General features: G+C 41.1%; 1 protein-coding gene across 2 annotated transcripts in view; it reads left to right on the plus strand.

Annotated features, from left to right (window-relative positions):
- Positions 1-16,786, plus strand: part of LOC139457972 (conserved oligomeric Golgi complex subunit 1-like) — a 66,525-nt gene that overhangs the window by 25,593 nt on the left and 24,146 nt on the right. The window contains exons 23-28 of one of the 2 annotated variants that reach the window (XM_071239381.1): positions 170-246; positions 1,183-1,369; positions 2,045-2,176; positions 3,154-3,308; positions 4,479-4,521; positions 7,140-7,291. In XM_071239381.1, coding sequence (XP_071095482.1) covers positions 170-246; positions 1,183-1,369; positions 2,045-2,176; positions 3,154-3,308; positions 4,479-4,521; positions 7,140-7,286 — 741 coding nt within the window. In that variant the 3' untranslated portion in view covers positions 7,287-7,291. Of the gene's footprint in view, positions 1-169; positions 247-1,182; positions 1,370-2,044; positions 2,177-3,153; positions 3,352-4,478; positions 4,522-7,139; positions 7,292-16,786 lie in introns of both variants that reach the window. The other variant, XM_071239326.1, reaches the window with a different exon arrangement.

Genomic DNA, 16,786 nt, shown 5'->3' on the forward strand with positions numbered 1-16,786 from the left:
TGTAAAACTTGTCATCATGTTGAGTAATGCAAGCAAATGTGCATTGTAGGACGACGAAGGACGACAAAGGACCTTATGTGAATACTTCTGCAATAGTAAACACACCTTGTTAGCCCCCATGTCCTGCCTGTGTACACACGCTGTAATGTGGTTGTCCTTCTCTCCCCAGCCGTCCTGGTACCTCCACTCACTGTTGTTCAAGCTGTGCCAGGACCTGAACAAGGTCGGGGGACAGGCGCTGCCCAGGTAGGTTCTCATCCTGGCCCTCGGATTCATCACATCTCACTCATCCTTTAAGCAAATTACATATATTTTTCATCTGTTTCATTTTTAAAAAATCTACACATTACAGCCCTCTAAGATCATCTTTTTGTGTGGGAGCCAAGGTAGGTGGCCAGTCAAAGATTTAAGTCGCATTTGGCCACCAAAATTGTCGCTACTTAGAGGGCAGACATTTAAAGAAATATATGTCATGAAATGGTTAGCCTTCAATGAAAAAAAAATATCCTAAAATATGGAAATCCTGTTTCCCTTTGTGAATATATATTCTTTGTGTACATGGCTGTACGGTTCCACGTGCAGATGTAAGAGTGAATATTATCCTACCCTATTTTTTATCCCGGGGATGAAATTCTCTTGTGTCAGGATGATTCTACCTAGTGAATTTGAACCCATACCAGTGTGGCACTAAGGTAGGATACTATACTCTAGAGTAAAACTTCCCTCAGGATAATATTTAGGTAGGATAGAATCCTTGCTTGCACAGACACCGAAGCTCTACTGGGGTTACAGCTATTTTGAGATGTATATGTATATTGTCATGTCTTTGTAGTAGCATATCTTAGACTGCAGACTGCTATGATTTTAGAATAATCGCATTTGTTTACAAACAAGAATAAGTTTGGTCACATGATGTGCAAGTTTGCTTGAAGCAGTGATGTAATGCCAAGTCAACACTGTACAGGAGAGTGATAACAGACATATTGCACACCTGACCACTGGCCCAGGGTCCCCCATGATGAAGCTGTACTGCTGATCAAAGTGTAAAAGTCCATGAATAAGCTTTCTTTAGGTCCATGGCCATTGATTCTTAACATAATTGGAACTAGTAACACTTTTGTGAAATGTCTTTTAAAATAAAATGACTTTTCACATTTGACATTCCTATTGTTGGATTTTCAGGTCAGTTGTACAAGACTTGTTACACAAAATGACAGATGGGATTGTCAATGTGTATCAAGACTTTGTAAAGGGAGGTAAGCGGCGCGTGAGGAAGAGTGGCCTCCCTTTGACCCAACAGCAAGCACTGCAGTCCCTGTTTGATATCAGATACCTCCTTCAGATTATTCCAAGGAAGGATGACACAAAGGTATGTATCTCAGGGAAAGTTGGAGAAGAGAACATCATAGTGAGTTTTAGAATGCTCATGTGTACACAATACATCTACTTGGTGATATTTTTAGGGTAAGAGTATTGCGTATGCCATGTATGTACAAGAGTTGGGCATGTTACCAGACTGGGATGTTGCAGTAATTTTACAAGAACTGTTTTAAAACCCCATTTAATAAATCTCTGCGCAGGGATTTTTTCTAGAGGCCAATATTCGTCCCCGGGTCTGCAGGCAATGTCCTAAATTTCCTAAATTGGATTAAGAATTTCCCACATTCATCATTTTTATGTAGTTATAACTATTAAATATTATGGCTTTGTACAAGTGACGTGTATTCACTGACCAATAAGTAGGAAGAGGCTACCTGTGATGTTTGTTTTTACCTTGTTGTATTCAGTTCAATGTAAACCTGCATCTGAACTTAAGAGAATAAGAACTTTAGAACAATCCCAATGTTTGGCAAAAATCCAAGTGTACTTTGTTTGGAAACCATGCTACATCTGTAATTCTGTATACGTAAAAGTGTCATAAATGACAGTAACTATTCCTAGGATGTATTTTCATTTATAATCATAATGTTTAGTTTATAATCATATTTGCCTGTGGATAATGTTTCCAATCCAAAAGTATATCTGAAGGTTTTTGTTCCTCCAGACCAGTAAGACATACCAGAAGAAAGCTCACTCTATCTGTGAGTCCCTGGAAGAGGTGGTTGACCCCTTCGACCTGGACGTGTTCAGTCCCTACATGCAGGTCAACCTGCACAGACAGAGCCAGAGGACTGCTGTGAGTACAGAGACGGCCATAATACCTCAATCCAGGCATGTCACACGTGTGATCCTATATCGTCAGTCTTTGTTCACTTCATGAGAACTATAGTCTGCTGATTACTCTGGATCTACCTCAGAGGGCTTATGCTGTTTGGGGGCGGTCGGGTAGCCTAGTGGTTAAAGCGTTTGCTTGTCACGCAGAAGGCCTGGGTTTCGATTCCCCACATAGGTACAAATAGATGTGAAGCCCATTTCTGGTGTCCCCCGCAGTGATATTGCTGGAATATTGCTAAAAGCAGCGTAAAACCATACTCACTCACTCACTCACTGTTGCTGTTGGAAGTTGTCTGTCATCTTTTCACTTTAGTAACATCTGCTGCTGCCATGTGTGTCTGTTTCTGTGCAGTTGGTAGCCTTTCTGACATAGAATTAATTGACTTTCCCAAATAAGCTGCAGGTATGAGTTTGAAATTTTAGGATGTTGGGTCATGGTATATGTTGTCTAAGCATTTGAAAATCCAGTCAACTTTTAAGCGTGTTAACTGAAATCTGACTGGGTGACTTGAATGCAAGATCTACCTTATGAAACTTACTTACGAAATGTTCCAGCAATAATCTCTGCTGGAATGGTTATTGTCTGTTATAGAAATTCATCTTACTTTCTCAATATACAAACACAGTTTGAGCCAAGTAAACTACAGATCCCTTAGCCCTAATTTTCATATGAAATTTCATAGTAGTGAAATATTTGACAATCGTCAAGGATTGTATCCAAAACTGTCTGTCTGTTAAGTAATTATTCTTTCTTTCAAACACCATAAAGATTGTTCTTGGCCAAGAGTAAGAAGTTGTGAGCTTTGTTTCAATCTTCAATCTTGGCAGACAGGAACATCTTATCTTCATCAGTTTTGTACAGGTTTTGAAGCAGATACTGTATTTGATATTTTATGGTTATGTCAGTAACTGCTTCTCTAAGATATCTTGTACTTGCAGGTGATATTTGGTTCCCTGGCTGCCCTGGACAAGCAGAGTGTTGTGTCCACTGGGAGGGCACCTGCAGCTGGGCAGCACGAGCAGCACAATGTCCTGCCTTTGTCCTCCTGTAACAGCAGGTTCCCCCTCTTGCCACTCAGCACACAGCAGAGCAGGTCCTCCATGCAGAGTTATGTCCCCTCGCAGACAATCACCAGGGTAAGTGATGTGTCACAGTGTCCTAAAAGTCAACTAGAACAGAGCAGGTGTTCCCTGCAGAGTTATGTCCCCTCGCAGACAATCACCAGGGTAAGTGATGTGTCACAGTCTCCTGAAAGTCAACTAGAACAGAGCAGGTGTTCCCTGCAGAGTTATGTCCCCTTGCAGACAATCACCAGGGTAAGTGATGTGTCACAGTCTCCTGAAAGTCAACTAGAACAGAGCAGGTGTTCCCTGCAGAGTTATGTCCCCTCACAAACAATCACCAGGGTAAGTGATGTGTCACAGTGTCCTGAAAGGCATCTAGAACAGAGCAGGTCCTCCATGCAGAGTTATGTTCCATCACAGACAATCACCAGGGTAAGTGATGTGTCACAGTCTCCTGAAAGTCAACTAGAACAGAGCAGGTGTTCCCTGCAGAGTTATGTCCCCTCACAGACAATCACCAGGGTAAGTGATGTGTCACAGTCTCCTGAAAGTCAACTAGAACAGAGCAGGTGTTCCCTGCAGAGTTATGTCCCCTCACAAACAATCACCAGGGTAAGTGATGTGTCACAGTGTCCTGAAAGGCATCTAGAACAGAGCAGGTCCTCCATGCAGAGTTATGTTCCATCACAGACAATCACCAGGGTAAGTGATGTGTCACAGTCTCCTGAAAGTCAACTAGAACAGAGCAGGTGTTCCCTGCAGAGTTATGTCCCCTCACAAACAATCACCAGGGTAAGTGATGTGTCACAGTGTCCTGAAAGGCATCTAGAACAGAGCAGGTCCTCCATGCAGAGTTATGTTCCATCACAGACAATCACCAGGGTAAGTGATGTGTCACAGTCTCCTGAAAGTCAACTAGAACAGAGCAGGTGTTCCCTGCAGAGTTATGTCCCCTCACAAACAATCACCAGGGTAAGTGATGTGTCACAGTGTCCTGAAAGGCATCTAGAACAGAGCAGGTCCTCCATGCAGAGTTATGTTCCATCACAGACAATCACCAGGGTAAGTGATGTGTCACAGTCTCCTGAAAGTCAACTAGAACAGAGCAGGTGTTCCCTGCAGAGTTATGTCCCCTCACAAACAATCACCAGGGTAAGTGATGTGTCACAGTGTCCTGAAAGGCATCTAGAACAGAGCAGGTCCTCCATGCAGAGTTATGTCCCCTCACAGACAATCACCAGGGTTAGTGATCTGTCACAATATCCTCAGTGTCATCTAAAACAGATCAGGTGCTCCCTGCAGAGATATGTCCCCTCACAGACAATCACCAGGGTAAGTGATGTGTCACAGTCTCCTGAAAGTCAACTAGAACAGATCAGGTGTTCCCTGCAGAGTTATGTCCCCTCACAAACAATCACCAGGGTAAGTGATGTGTCACAGTGTCCTGAAAGGCATCTAGAACAGAGCAGGTCCTCCATGCAGAGTTATGTTCCATCACAGACAATCACCAGGGTAAGTGATGTGTCACAGTCTCCTGAAAGTCAACTAGAACAGAGCAGGTGTTCCCTGCAGAGTTATGTCCCCTCACAGACAATCACCAGGGTAAGTGATGTGTCACAGTCTCCTGAAAGTCAACTAGAACAGAGCAGGTGTTCCCTGCAGAGTTATGTCCCCTAACAAACAATCACCAGGGTAAGTGATGTGTCACAGTGTCCTGAAAGGCATCTAGAACAGAGCAGGTCCTCCATGCAGAGTTATGTTCCATCACAGACAATCACCAGGGTAAGTGATGTGTCACAGTCTCCTGAAAGTCAACTAGAACAGAGCAGGTGTTCCCTGCAGAGTTATGTCCCCTCACAAACAATCACCAGGGTAAGTGATGTGTCACAGTGTCCTGAAAGGCATCTAGAACAGAGCAGGTCCTCCATGCAGAGTTATGTTCCATCACAGACAATCACCAGGGTAAGTGATGTGTCACAGTCTCCTGAAAGTCAACTAGAACAGAGCAGGTGTTCCCTGCAGAGTTATGTCCCCTCACAAACAATCACCAGGGTAAGTGATGTGTCACAGTGTCCTGAAAGGCATCTAGAACAGAGCAGGTCCTCCATGCAGAGTTATGTCCCCTCACAGACAATCACCAGGGTTAGTGATCTGTCACAATATCCTCAGTGTCATCTAAAACAGATCAGGTGCTCCCTGCAGAGATATGTCCCCTCACAGACAATCACCAGGGTAAGTGATGTGTCACAGTCTCCTGAAAGTCAACTAGAACAGATCAGGTGTTCCCTGCAGAGTTATGTCCCCTCACAAACAATCACCAGGGTAAGTGATGTGTCACAGTGTCCTGAAAGGCATCTAGAACAGAGCAGGTCCTCCATGCAGAGTTATGTTCCATCACAGACAATCACCAGGGTAAGTGATGTGTCACAGTCTCCTGAAAGTCAACTAGAACAGAGCAGGTGTTCCCTGCAGAGTTATGTCCCCTCACAGACAATCACCAGGGTAAGTGATGTGTCACAGTCTCCTGAAAGTCAACTAGAACAGAGCAGGTGTTCCCTGCAGAGTTATGTCCCCTAACAAACAATCACCAGGGTAAGTGATGTGTCACAGTCTCCTGAAAGGCATCTAGAACAGAGCAGGTCCTCCATGCAGAGTTATGTTCCATCACAGACAATCACCAGGGTAAGTGATGTGTCACAGTCTCCTGAAAGTCAACTAGAACAGAGCAGGTGTTCCCTGCAGAGTTATGTCCCCTCACAAACAATCACCAGGGTAAGTGATGTGTCACAGTGTCCTGAAAGGCATCTAGAACAGAGCAGGTCCTCCATGCAGAGTTATGTTCCATCACAGACAATCACCAGGGTAAGTGATGTGTCACAGTCTCCTGAAAGTCAACTAGAACAGAGCAGGTGTTCCCTGCAGAGTTATGTCCCCTCACAAACAATCACCAGGGTAAGTGATGTGTCACAGTGTCCTGAAAGGCATCTAGAACAGAGCAGGTCCTCCATGCAGAGTTATGTCCCCTCACAGACAATCACCAGGGTTAGTGATCTGTCACAATATCCTCAGTGTCATCTAAAACAGATCAGGTGCTCCCTGCAGAGATATGTCCCCTCACAGACAATCACCAGGGTAAGTGATGTGTCACAATGTCCTCAGTGTCATCTAAAACAGATCAGGTGCTCCCTGCAGAGATATGTCCCCTCACAGACAATCACCAGGGTAAGTGATGTGTCACAGTCTCCTGAAAGTCAACTAGAACAGAGAAGGTGTTCCCTGCAGAGTTATGTCCCCTCAGAAACAATCACCAGGGTAAGTGATGTGTCACAATGTCCTCAGTATCATCTTAGACAGGGCAGGTCCTCCCTGCAGAGATATGTCCCCACACAGACAATGCCCACAGACAAGTGACGTGTCACAATGTCTTCAGTATCATCTTAGACAGGGCAGGTCCTCCCTGCAGAGATATGTCCCCACACAGACAATGCCCACAGACAAGTGACGTGTCACAATGTCTTCAGTATCATCTAAGACAGGGCAGGTCCTCCCTGCAGAGATATGTCCCCACACAGACAATGCCCACAGACAAGTGACATGTCACAATGTCTTCAGTATCATCTTAGACAGGGCAGGTCCTCCCTGCAGAGATATGTCCCCACACAGACAATGCCCACAGACAAGTGACGTGTCACAATGTCTTCAGTGCCCCCTTAAACAGAGGATGGTATGCCTGATGGACATTGTTCCATTACGGATGATCAAATGATGTCGAACAACGCCCTAAACCTAGGTTGATATGAACATCATTATCACTTCATAACTTCCTCATGCTTGCAAATGGTATCGGCTCTTTTTTACAGGGACTAGACTCAGGCAATCAGTCGCTGACATTGGCAGTGGAGGCTGTGTTGCCGAAGTCGGCGTCACAGACTGATCTTAGCAGCTCCCTCTATGACAAACTAGGCAGCATGGGTTCCCGATTCTTCTCCAAGCTCCAGGACAAGTGATCAGGGTGAGTCTCATCAACGTTTTTTGTTCCACTTCTCACATGTAGGCCCAAACGTCTCCAAGTTTTGTGAAGGTGTGAATTTGGATGACCTAATCAGTGCTTATCAAAAGCCCTAAGGATCTGTGATTACTCTAAAGAAAGACCAACATTTTTCAGTGTTTATTATTAATTTTCAAGTTGTCAGTTAAAATTTACTGTCAAGTGGAAAAACATATAGTCATTTAATAACAGTGAGATCTTGCAAACTTGAACTACGTTTAAAAAGAGCGCTGACTGGTGGATTTAAACTTCTTTATTGTTTTTTGTGAGGGTTTGTGAGGGCTTGTGAGGGTTTGAGAGGGTTTGTAAGGGCCTGGTACCTTTGCCAGCAAGTGATAAGTTTATGAATGTACTGGCACTTGTACAAATATCTCACATTGAAAGAATAGAAAAGTTGAAATCCATGACAACTATGTCTTCACTGATGCTACATTTCCTGACACCACTTAATTATGTTGAACTCAATAAACTCAGGTTAACATGGATGCCCTACTCAGACATATTATACTCATTCTGCTCCAACCAATCCTGGTTTTATCCCTTTGATGCTGAGGCCAAGGCAGGGTAACAACAAGTACCATATTCTAATGTCTTTTGATATGATATGGTCGGAAATTGAACCACTGACCTTCCATTGTCCCAGCAGCATCTTCCCAAGGCAAGAGAGTTAACTGACTATAAAAGTACAGTTTCCACCCTTGCTGAAATAGGCTGGACTATGAGTTTATGCATAGTCCAATCAAAATCGCGTAACAAAATCGACAACGGGTTCGTAAATTGCCGTGCAGATTTCGGTCGATTGCCAATCTCATTAAAATCAGATCTTTGTTCTCCCTTCCGCTATACAAAGATCTGAGGACATCCCATTAGAGGTCACGTCAGAACGACCTTTCATCCGACCAATCAGAGCGTCGCTTACCAGATCATGAAAGTGACAGTCAGAATGTGATTTCTAATCATGCAACCTTGAAAACTTTAACACGGGGTATTCCGAACGATAGTTGCGGGTTTAACGACTGAATCCGTAAATCTATGTTGTCAATGGGGTGTCCTCAGATCTTTGTTTAGCGGTTGCAAGAACCAAGATCTGATTTTAATGAGATTGGTCGATTGCAGGATTTGCAAAGGGACATAACTTGTAAAAGCCACTGGTGGGACTACGGTCGAGCCCAGAAATACCAGCTAAGTTCAGCAAAGGTGGAAACTGAACTTTTACAGTCAGTAAACTCCCTTGCCTCGTGAAGATGTCTAAGCAGATGCTCCATCCACTAGACAGCAGAGGCGTTCTAATTAAACCAAGGCTGAATGGGGCATAGTCCCCTTTGAAGAACAGGACTGAAACTTCTGGTAAAACAGATATACACTGGAAGGCAGTGCTTTCAGACATTACACATGTACAGGTGATTACTTGTTATCAAATCTTCTGGGTTTTTTTTTCAATAGAATAGGCACATGCTCAGTCTCCATCTCCATGGGAAACAGCACTGAACATTGAACACTGAGCAATGCTGAGCCTAGTAGTGTTTGTCGGTTACTTGTGTTGGCTCTAGCGATAACATCTCCATGGGAAACAGCACTAAGCATTGAACACTGAGCAATGCTGAGCCTAGTAGTGTTCGTTGGTTACTTGTGTTGGCTCTAGTGATAACATCTCCATGGGAAACAGCACTAAGCATTGAACACTGAGCAATGCTGAGCCTAGTAGTGTTTGTCGGTTACTTGTGTTGGCTCTAGTGATAACATCTCCATGGGAAACAGCACTTATCATTGAACACTGAGCAATGCTGAGCCTAGCACTGTTCGTTGGTTACTTGTGTTGGCTCTAGTGATAACATCTCCATGGGAAACAGCACTAAGCATTGAACACTGAGCAATGCTGAGCCTAGTAGTGTTCGTTGGTTACTTGTGTTGACTCTAGTGATAACATCTCCATGGGAAACAGCACTAAACATTGAACACAGAGCAATGCTGAGCCTAGTAGTGTTTGTCGGTTACTTGTGTTGGCTCTAGTGATATCTTGTCAGTCTGTGAGATGTATACAGATTCTTGCCATGCGTACTGGGTGTGTCCTAAGGCAGTGATGGCTAACATATGAACTGAGCAGGTGAAAACATCATCAATTATAATATGTTTATCCAGTAAACTTGATGAGACTCTCTGACATCTAGCAAGTGGAGCAATTGTTATTACGATATAGTAAACTGTTGAACACTTGCATTTTCTCGTTCCTTTTTAAACATCTCTGTTTGGAGATTAACAGTAACATAACTATGATATCCTACCATCCGTGCACACACTTTCTGTTTAAGAAAGAGTTTTTTGTACTTTTCGGGAGTTTATTGCAAATGTATTGTTTGATACATCTTTCAAACAATAATTTCACCCAAAAAAATAGCAAATGCAATAATGATGGTTTCACCTTGTACTAATTTCGGTCTGCCACTATAAAAGTACACATGAACTGACAAGAGTTACCTCCCTTCAACTGTGTAAAGTACCAGTGCTCTATTGTGAGACATTGTGTTGACATAACATTCCAACGTCTACTCATCTCAACCCATCAACTGATTAGAGATAGCAAACCAAACCCATCATCTCCGTGACATACTGATGGGTGTGAGTGCTCTGCCCTTTACAGGAGACCAAAACATTACAAATGTCTGATGTTGTCGTCTCTGATAACCATCGATGTCCAGTTGAATAAGACTGTAGGAAAGGTTGGAAAAACAGGATGGACTGATGAACGTAGTAGGAAAAAACTTGAACAAAAGCATTACATAAATTATATGATTGAAATTTGTTATCAAGATTTCGGATCCTCTGTAATTATGGTAACAAGTATGTTATTGTTAAAGATTACCTAATTAGTCGAGACTGTATATGTCATTTTTATGTTTATGCTGCATAAAGTTTGAAAAAGCGAAAATGAAAAATATATTTTTGAAGAAAATATGTTCTTTTTTATGTTTGTATCATGATCTTAGCTTTTATTTCCAAGAATTAGTTTTGGGACGTTATTCTCAAATCAACCCTAACATTGTTATGTATTTTTTACCTTGCCTGCTGCCGACATTTATAAATGAAAACCAGAAAACCAATTTGTTTGTTCTCGGGGTCTGGTCATGTATTATATGTGTGGTGGGTGATGGGGGCATCAGACTGGCTACAGGACTATATCCTATTGTGCTCAACAATAAGAGCTAGCTTTGCCATACAGTCTGGCACATCATGTTGAATCGAATGTGATAATCCTGTTACAAGAAACCTAATGTAACAATACACATGAGTTAACATGAACTGACGGATAGAAGTAAATTCTCAGAAGTCTGGTGAGTTTCACGGACAGCTCTAATAATTTACTGCGAGTCTGTGAGTATTTCTGGTGTTTGAATAGCCAATGAAATGCTTTAGATTGTCATGCATTTGGTTGTGTTGAGGTCATCATACATTTGTTTCTTATTGCATTGTGTTATGTTGAGGTCAGTATAAAGCAGTTTCATGCATTGTGTTGTGCTGAGGTCAACGTACAAGTTCTTGTTGTATTGTGTTGTGCTAAGGTCAACATACACACTGTCATTGTCATGTAATGTACCGAGGCCATCATACAAACCCTGTTCCTGAGGCAAGAGGGTTCACTGACTGTAACAGTCCAATTTCTACCCTTGACAAACTATGCTGGAATTTCTTGGCTTGATCGTTGTGCCACCATATTACAAGTTGTATCCCTCCTGCATCTCCTATGCCCCTCCTATTGACCAATCAGATTCCTACACTCATATCACTTGCATTTGCTTCAAACAAAATGTGAAGATGATCTGATCGATGATCAAGATCTGTTTTGCAGTAAAATGGGTCTTGCATCAAGTGCATCAAGTCAAGCAAGCATCTTGAAATCTGCACGTTGAAATCCATGTTGTTAACGAACCGAATGTCGGTTTCGATACATGATTTTGATTGGACTAGACTCGTTAGTCTATAAATCCAGCGTAGTTCGGCAAGGGTGGAAACTGGACTTTTGCAGTTAGTTAACTCCCTTGTCTTGGGAAGATGCATACAAACATTTCATTTTGTTGTGTTGTGTTGAGGTCAACATACAAACACTTCATTGTGTTGTGTTGAGGTCTATAGACATTTCATTGTGTTGTGTTGTGTTGAGGTCAACATATAAACTCTCATTGTGATGTAATGTACTGAGGTCAACATACAAACATTTCATTTTGTTGTGTTGAGGTCAACATACAAATCCTCATTGTGTTGTGTTGTGTTGAGGTCGACATATAAACATTTCATTTTGTTGTGTTGAGGTCAACATACAAATCCTCATTGTGTTGTGTTGTGTTGAGGTCGACATATAAACCCTCATTGTGTTGTGTTGTGGTCTATAAACATTTCATTGTGTTGTGTTGTGTTGAGGTCAACATACAAACCCTCATTGTGATGTAATGTACTGAGGTCAACATACAAACATTTCATTTTGTTGTGTTGAGGTCAACATATGAGGACATATATTGGCCAGTTGAAGCTATGCACCATTAATTCATTACATGTTATCAGAAGAAGAGGTGGACTTCAGTGAAGTTTTTTTTGTGGTTGGCATTTCATGATCTTTTCTTCATTTCTTCTTTAAGTTAACTCTGAGTAATCTAAGGAATATTATTACGTTTACAAATTATATCTGTATTTTCATTGGTTGACAAATGGTCACATGACCTTCTTTGAAACGGTATTGCACTGAGACCCACCCTGTCATGCAGCAATCAAAAGTGGTATTGCCCTGCATGATTAAGCCAATGGACTTCAAAGGAGAGAAATATGTTAGCCAATCAGTGAGAGCATAATGTGAGGCAGCATCCCCGGTCACTTCCTGGTGTGATGAGGCGGTCGGGTAGCCTAGTGGTTAAAGCGTTGGCTCGTCACGCAGAAGACCCGGTTCGATTCCCGACTTGGGTACAATGTGTGAAGCCCATTTCTGGTGTCCCCCGCCATGATATTGCTGGAATATTGCTAAAAACGGCGTAAAACCATACTCACTCACTCTAATTACATATTATCTGTCCATGTCGATGAATGCTGTAAGATTCTCCAAACTGACTCAGAAGGGATAATCTCAACCACTGTTTTGATGTGACTATTTACAAGTCACCGTGATATAGCTGGAATATTCAAAAGTAGCATTATATAGCCTCGCAAACCAAATGGAGGTTCAGTTGCAGAATTGGTCCACCAAACTGTGCTTGTGTGTTTCATTAAGTTGGTAGCAGGATCACAGTGTACCTCCCTCTCCTAATCAGCTGCCATGATATGTCTGAATACTGCAGACAGGGCTACACCCAGATCATTCATTCATAGACGAAAGGATCTTTGTGTGAACACATGAACCATGGCAGCTATTTGAGAAACCTGAAATGTTAGTTTTTCAACTTTAACAATACAGTCCCTAAACTCAAGTCATCATTGACGATAAGATATGTTGCAGATATGTTGCAGTCATGACAGTTTGATGTTTAGAGCATCGTGGGGTAGCCGAGTGGTGACACTGTTCGCTCATCACGCTGAATGCAGGGGTTCGATTCCACACATGGGCACAGTATGTGAGACCCATTTCTGGTGTCCATCCACATGATATTGCTGGAAAAGGTGGCGTAAAATCCAACTCGCTCACTTGATGTCTTGATGAGTAATTATGAAAGTATCATCAAATAACAAGTGTTGTGCTAAGTCTTTTTAGAAGTGAGTGAGTGAGTGTGTATGGTTTGGCGCTGCTAATAGCAAAAGTCCAGCAATATCACGGTAAAGGGGACACCAAAAATAGGCTTTGCACATTGTACCCATGTGTTTGTTTTTTTCGAAATGCCAGTTGTAAAATTATGTACATTTGTTTGTCAGCCAATGGCCTTGAATATAATTAACAGACTTGAAATGACCTTATCAACAGAATATTCAAGACTAGTTAGTGAAATCATTGTAAATAAAGTGACACAGTATAATACAAAGAGGCAAACATGTCAGAAAACACATAAGGCCAAACGATGTTATTCTTGATAAGAAAAATAATGACAACACATTACATTTATTTGGTCTTCCTTCTTGTTCATGTGAAACAAGTGTTGCTTAACTATAGTTTTTTGTAAAAAAAATCTTTTTTTGGCACGGAAATTATAATTGTTATTGGTTTGACTTAAGAAAACGTGTTTATTTGAATCCCTATGAACTCCGGATTGTACTTGAGGCTGACATGACATTGTAGCTGTAACAATCAGCCTTTAAGTCTGGCTGCTTTGTTGATTTGAGTTCCGAACATTTTATTGCAGGATATTTGTGTCAGAATGAAGTCCATGCAAAAACATGATTAAGTTGTTCCAAAAAAAAAAGAAATTGAATACCCAACTTTCCGAGCTAAGTCATTAATTCTCTTGACAAATAATAACACTGTTTGAACATTTCTCTGTAACGTCAGATGAAAAGACAAATCTGCCTCCAACTGTTCACCAGATCATCAGTTAGAGATTACTGTAGGTAATTACTTATAGTAGCATCGAGGGAGTAAGAAGACGTCAAACACAATCTTCTACAGGGAATTATTTTTGCTGATTTTAAGATGTGCCTTTAACTGACATAAATTTCTGATTCATGAACGTCAGATGATGTTAAGGTTGTTAGATGGTTAGAAAAAGTCTCTATCAAGAAATAAACTTTGAAGCCAAATATGAAACTTGCATGACTTTTGATGGTTTTGATGGATTTTTGCCTTCCCTAGCATGTCTAACAAACATGGCAGTTTATGGAAGGCAAATGAGACTGTTGTGATTAATATGGATTCTGTCTGTGCAAGCATGTAGATCAGCAGGGAAACAGTCTCAGTTGAAAGTATGTTACAGCGTTCTGCTGCTCCCACTTTGTCTCCTCCATGACAGTTTTACCGCTAGTTGTATTCTGTAGTAAAGCAGAAGTTTAGTATTTTTTGTAATGAAAACTTTAAGTCATGCATATTGTAAGCGTGTGTGCACCAGCTCCCCGACTTAGTGCAAGCCACACTCAAAGATCTCTTTCTGTAAGAAGATCTCCTCTAATCACTTCCAAAGTTTTTGTCGTTGGCGGCCATGCAGAAATTGAAGCAGACGGCAACAAATGCAAGCAACGTGAGCATGTGTTGTGCTGTAGTGCACATGTCTATCAGTAATAGCCTGCCAAAATACACTACAGATATATTTATACTGATGTGTTTAACTGGAATGAGAAGTGCCCCAGACTTGTCATTACTATGGAGATAGGGGAAGTGATTTCACAACACTCGCTGGTCGGCATGGGTATGATTATGATGTAGTCGATGTTAATTTGATGTGCATATCGTGTTGGTGTGTCTGGAGTGTTATTTACAAACATTGTGGCGTGTGTCAGATCGCGATACTGTTATGTTGATTGCTTTAACATGTGCAGCTGCTAGTTTTTTTGTGTTTGAGGTTCAGGATGACATTGTTGAGAGATAATTGTGCCCGGGGAAGCCAGGATTGTGTTTCTGCTGCGATAAACACACTACTTTATTCTGTGTGAATGGAAAGTAGAGAAAGTATCTACTCATATTTTATGCACTCCACACCCAGTTGCCTGAGCTACAGGAGATGGTCGCCAATGGCAATATGTTACATTTTTTGTTATTATGCCAAACTTATGATATTTTGAGACCCACATATTTTCCCAACAATAACTTAAAAAATGAGTTCTCCCTCAGAACTTTACTCCAAACTTTGAACATTGAAACCTTATGTGCTAAATACATTAAAGATGACCTCCAATATTACAGTCGAGGGAATTCCCTTTCTGCTCACGTGTATCGTCATGCACAGGACATTTAGCGACTTTCATGCATATTCATTGTCCAAACTAACCTTTGAAACCGAAGGCCGAGAATGAATGAAACAGCAAACGTGCAGGCTTACTTGCCTTTTTTTCCCCTGCTCGCCTCGGTTCGACTTTCATCTTTTTGGGTTTCATTTCTAACTAGCATTTTTCGGACTGTGACTGTGTAATCAGGGAAGTAATGTTTGAATCTGGCGGTAACTGACCATGTTATTTGAAACAGCCGCCTTTTCCCGGACATATTTCTTCCGGTTCGTTAAGTCTGACTTGCAGTTCTTTTCGCCTATTGCCTTAATTGACAGGTCCAATGAACATTGATTTGATCCTACTCTCCGTTGATTGGCTACTGACTGTGTAGACATGTCAAGTTATGTGCATAAATTAAACGATCACCTGATTCATGTCACGCCAGAGTATGTATTCCTACACCTGGAATGTTTATCAATCTCGTCATTTTTGTCTGTTTTGATATATACAACTGTTTTTGGTTAAACTATTGTAGTTAAACATGTTTTACGCTGTCAAATTTAATTATGAGCATTGACTGTGTTTTTTGACTGGTATGAATTGAAAAACCGATATGCAAACTTTTGTAAGAATAGATAACTAGATAACACCTTTAGATAATAAACTAGTAAACATTACTTTCTTCTGCCCATGTATTTATGTATGTACAGATTGAGGCTACTGGCAGCTGTGTGGTCTCCATGGAGGATTGTACTCAGAGATGTTTCAGCATTAATTTTCTATGAGCCTGACACGATGCCATGATAGACCTAGAGCCATAATCGTTCTGGTTTATTTTTCATCTTCAGTATGACATGTGAGCAGCTGAATGTCAAACAGGGATAGTTTGAGCCGTGCGGCCGATCTTCTGGATACTAGTACCCATACTTGAAATTACTTTTATATTAATAATTTTCCTGGCAACATCTGCTTTCTGGATTGTAATTTTCAGAGTTAAGTGTGTGTTCTGATTATGTTGTTATCTAACTGTGGTAACTGTTTAAACTGTAGCTGCAGATTTTAGATGTATTTGTTAAATATGACTGCGTCAGAAGATAGGATATTGAAACAGGCAGATATGAAGGTATTGCAAAAGAACATAGACTTTGTAGGATTTGTAAAACCCATTGTGTTGAAGATGAATATCACTTTTTATGTATATAATGATTTAAGAGCAAAATATCCAAATAACTATTCTACCATAACTTAAAGGGTAACAAATTTTGTAAATTATTGACATATGATTGTACAGAAGCTATGAAAAATTTATCCTTGTTCATTTATCATGCTATGACACTAAGAAAATGTATGAATTTGTAACATGCCCCAGACAATGTACTGTAGGCCTTTGGCTTCATCAGTACCATTGATTGGTTGGTTGGTTGGTTGGTTGGTTGGTTTGTTGGTTGGTTGCATTAGCAATATAAGCAAGATAAGTGGATAGGCAGTAAAAGAAAAATCTATACATGTACATTGATAACGAACACGCTTATAACAAACACACGGATATAAACTTTTTTGGTCCCAGCCATTGACTATTTATATGCTTTATATTTGCGTATAATGAACTCTGGTTATAACACTACAATGAGTGGT

The sequence above is a fragment of the Haliotis cracherodii genome, unplaced genomic scaffold (genome assembly GCF_022045235.1).
Source record: "Haliotis cracherodii isolate W230 unplaced genomic scaffold, xgHalCrac1.p SCAF_1, whole genome shotgun sequence".
Lineage (NCBI taxonomy): Eukaryota > Metazoa > Mollusca > Gastropoda > Lepetellida > Haliotidae > Haliotis > Haliotis cracherodii.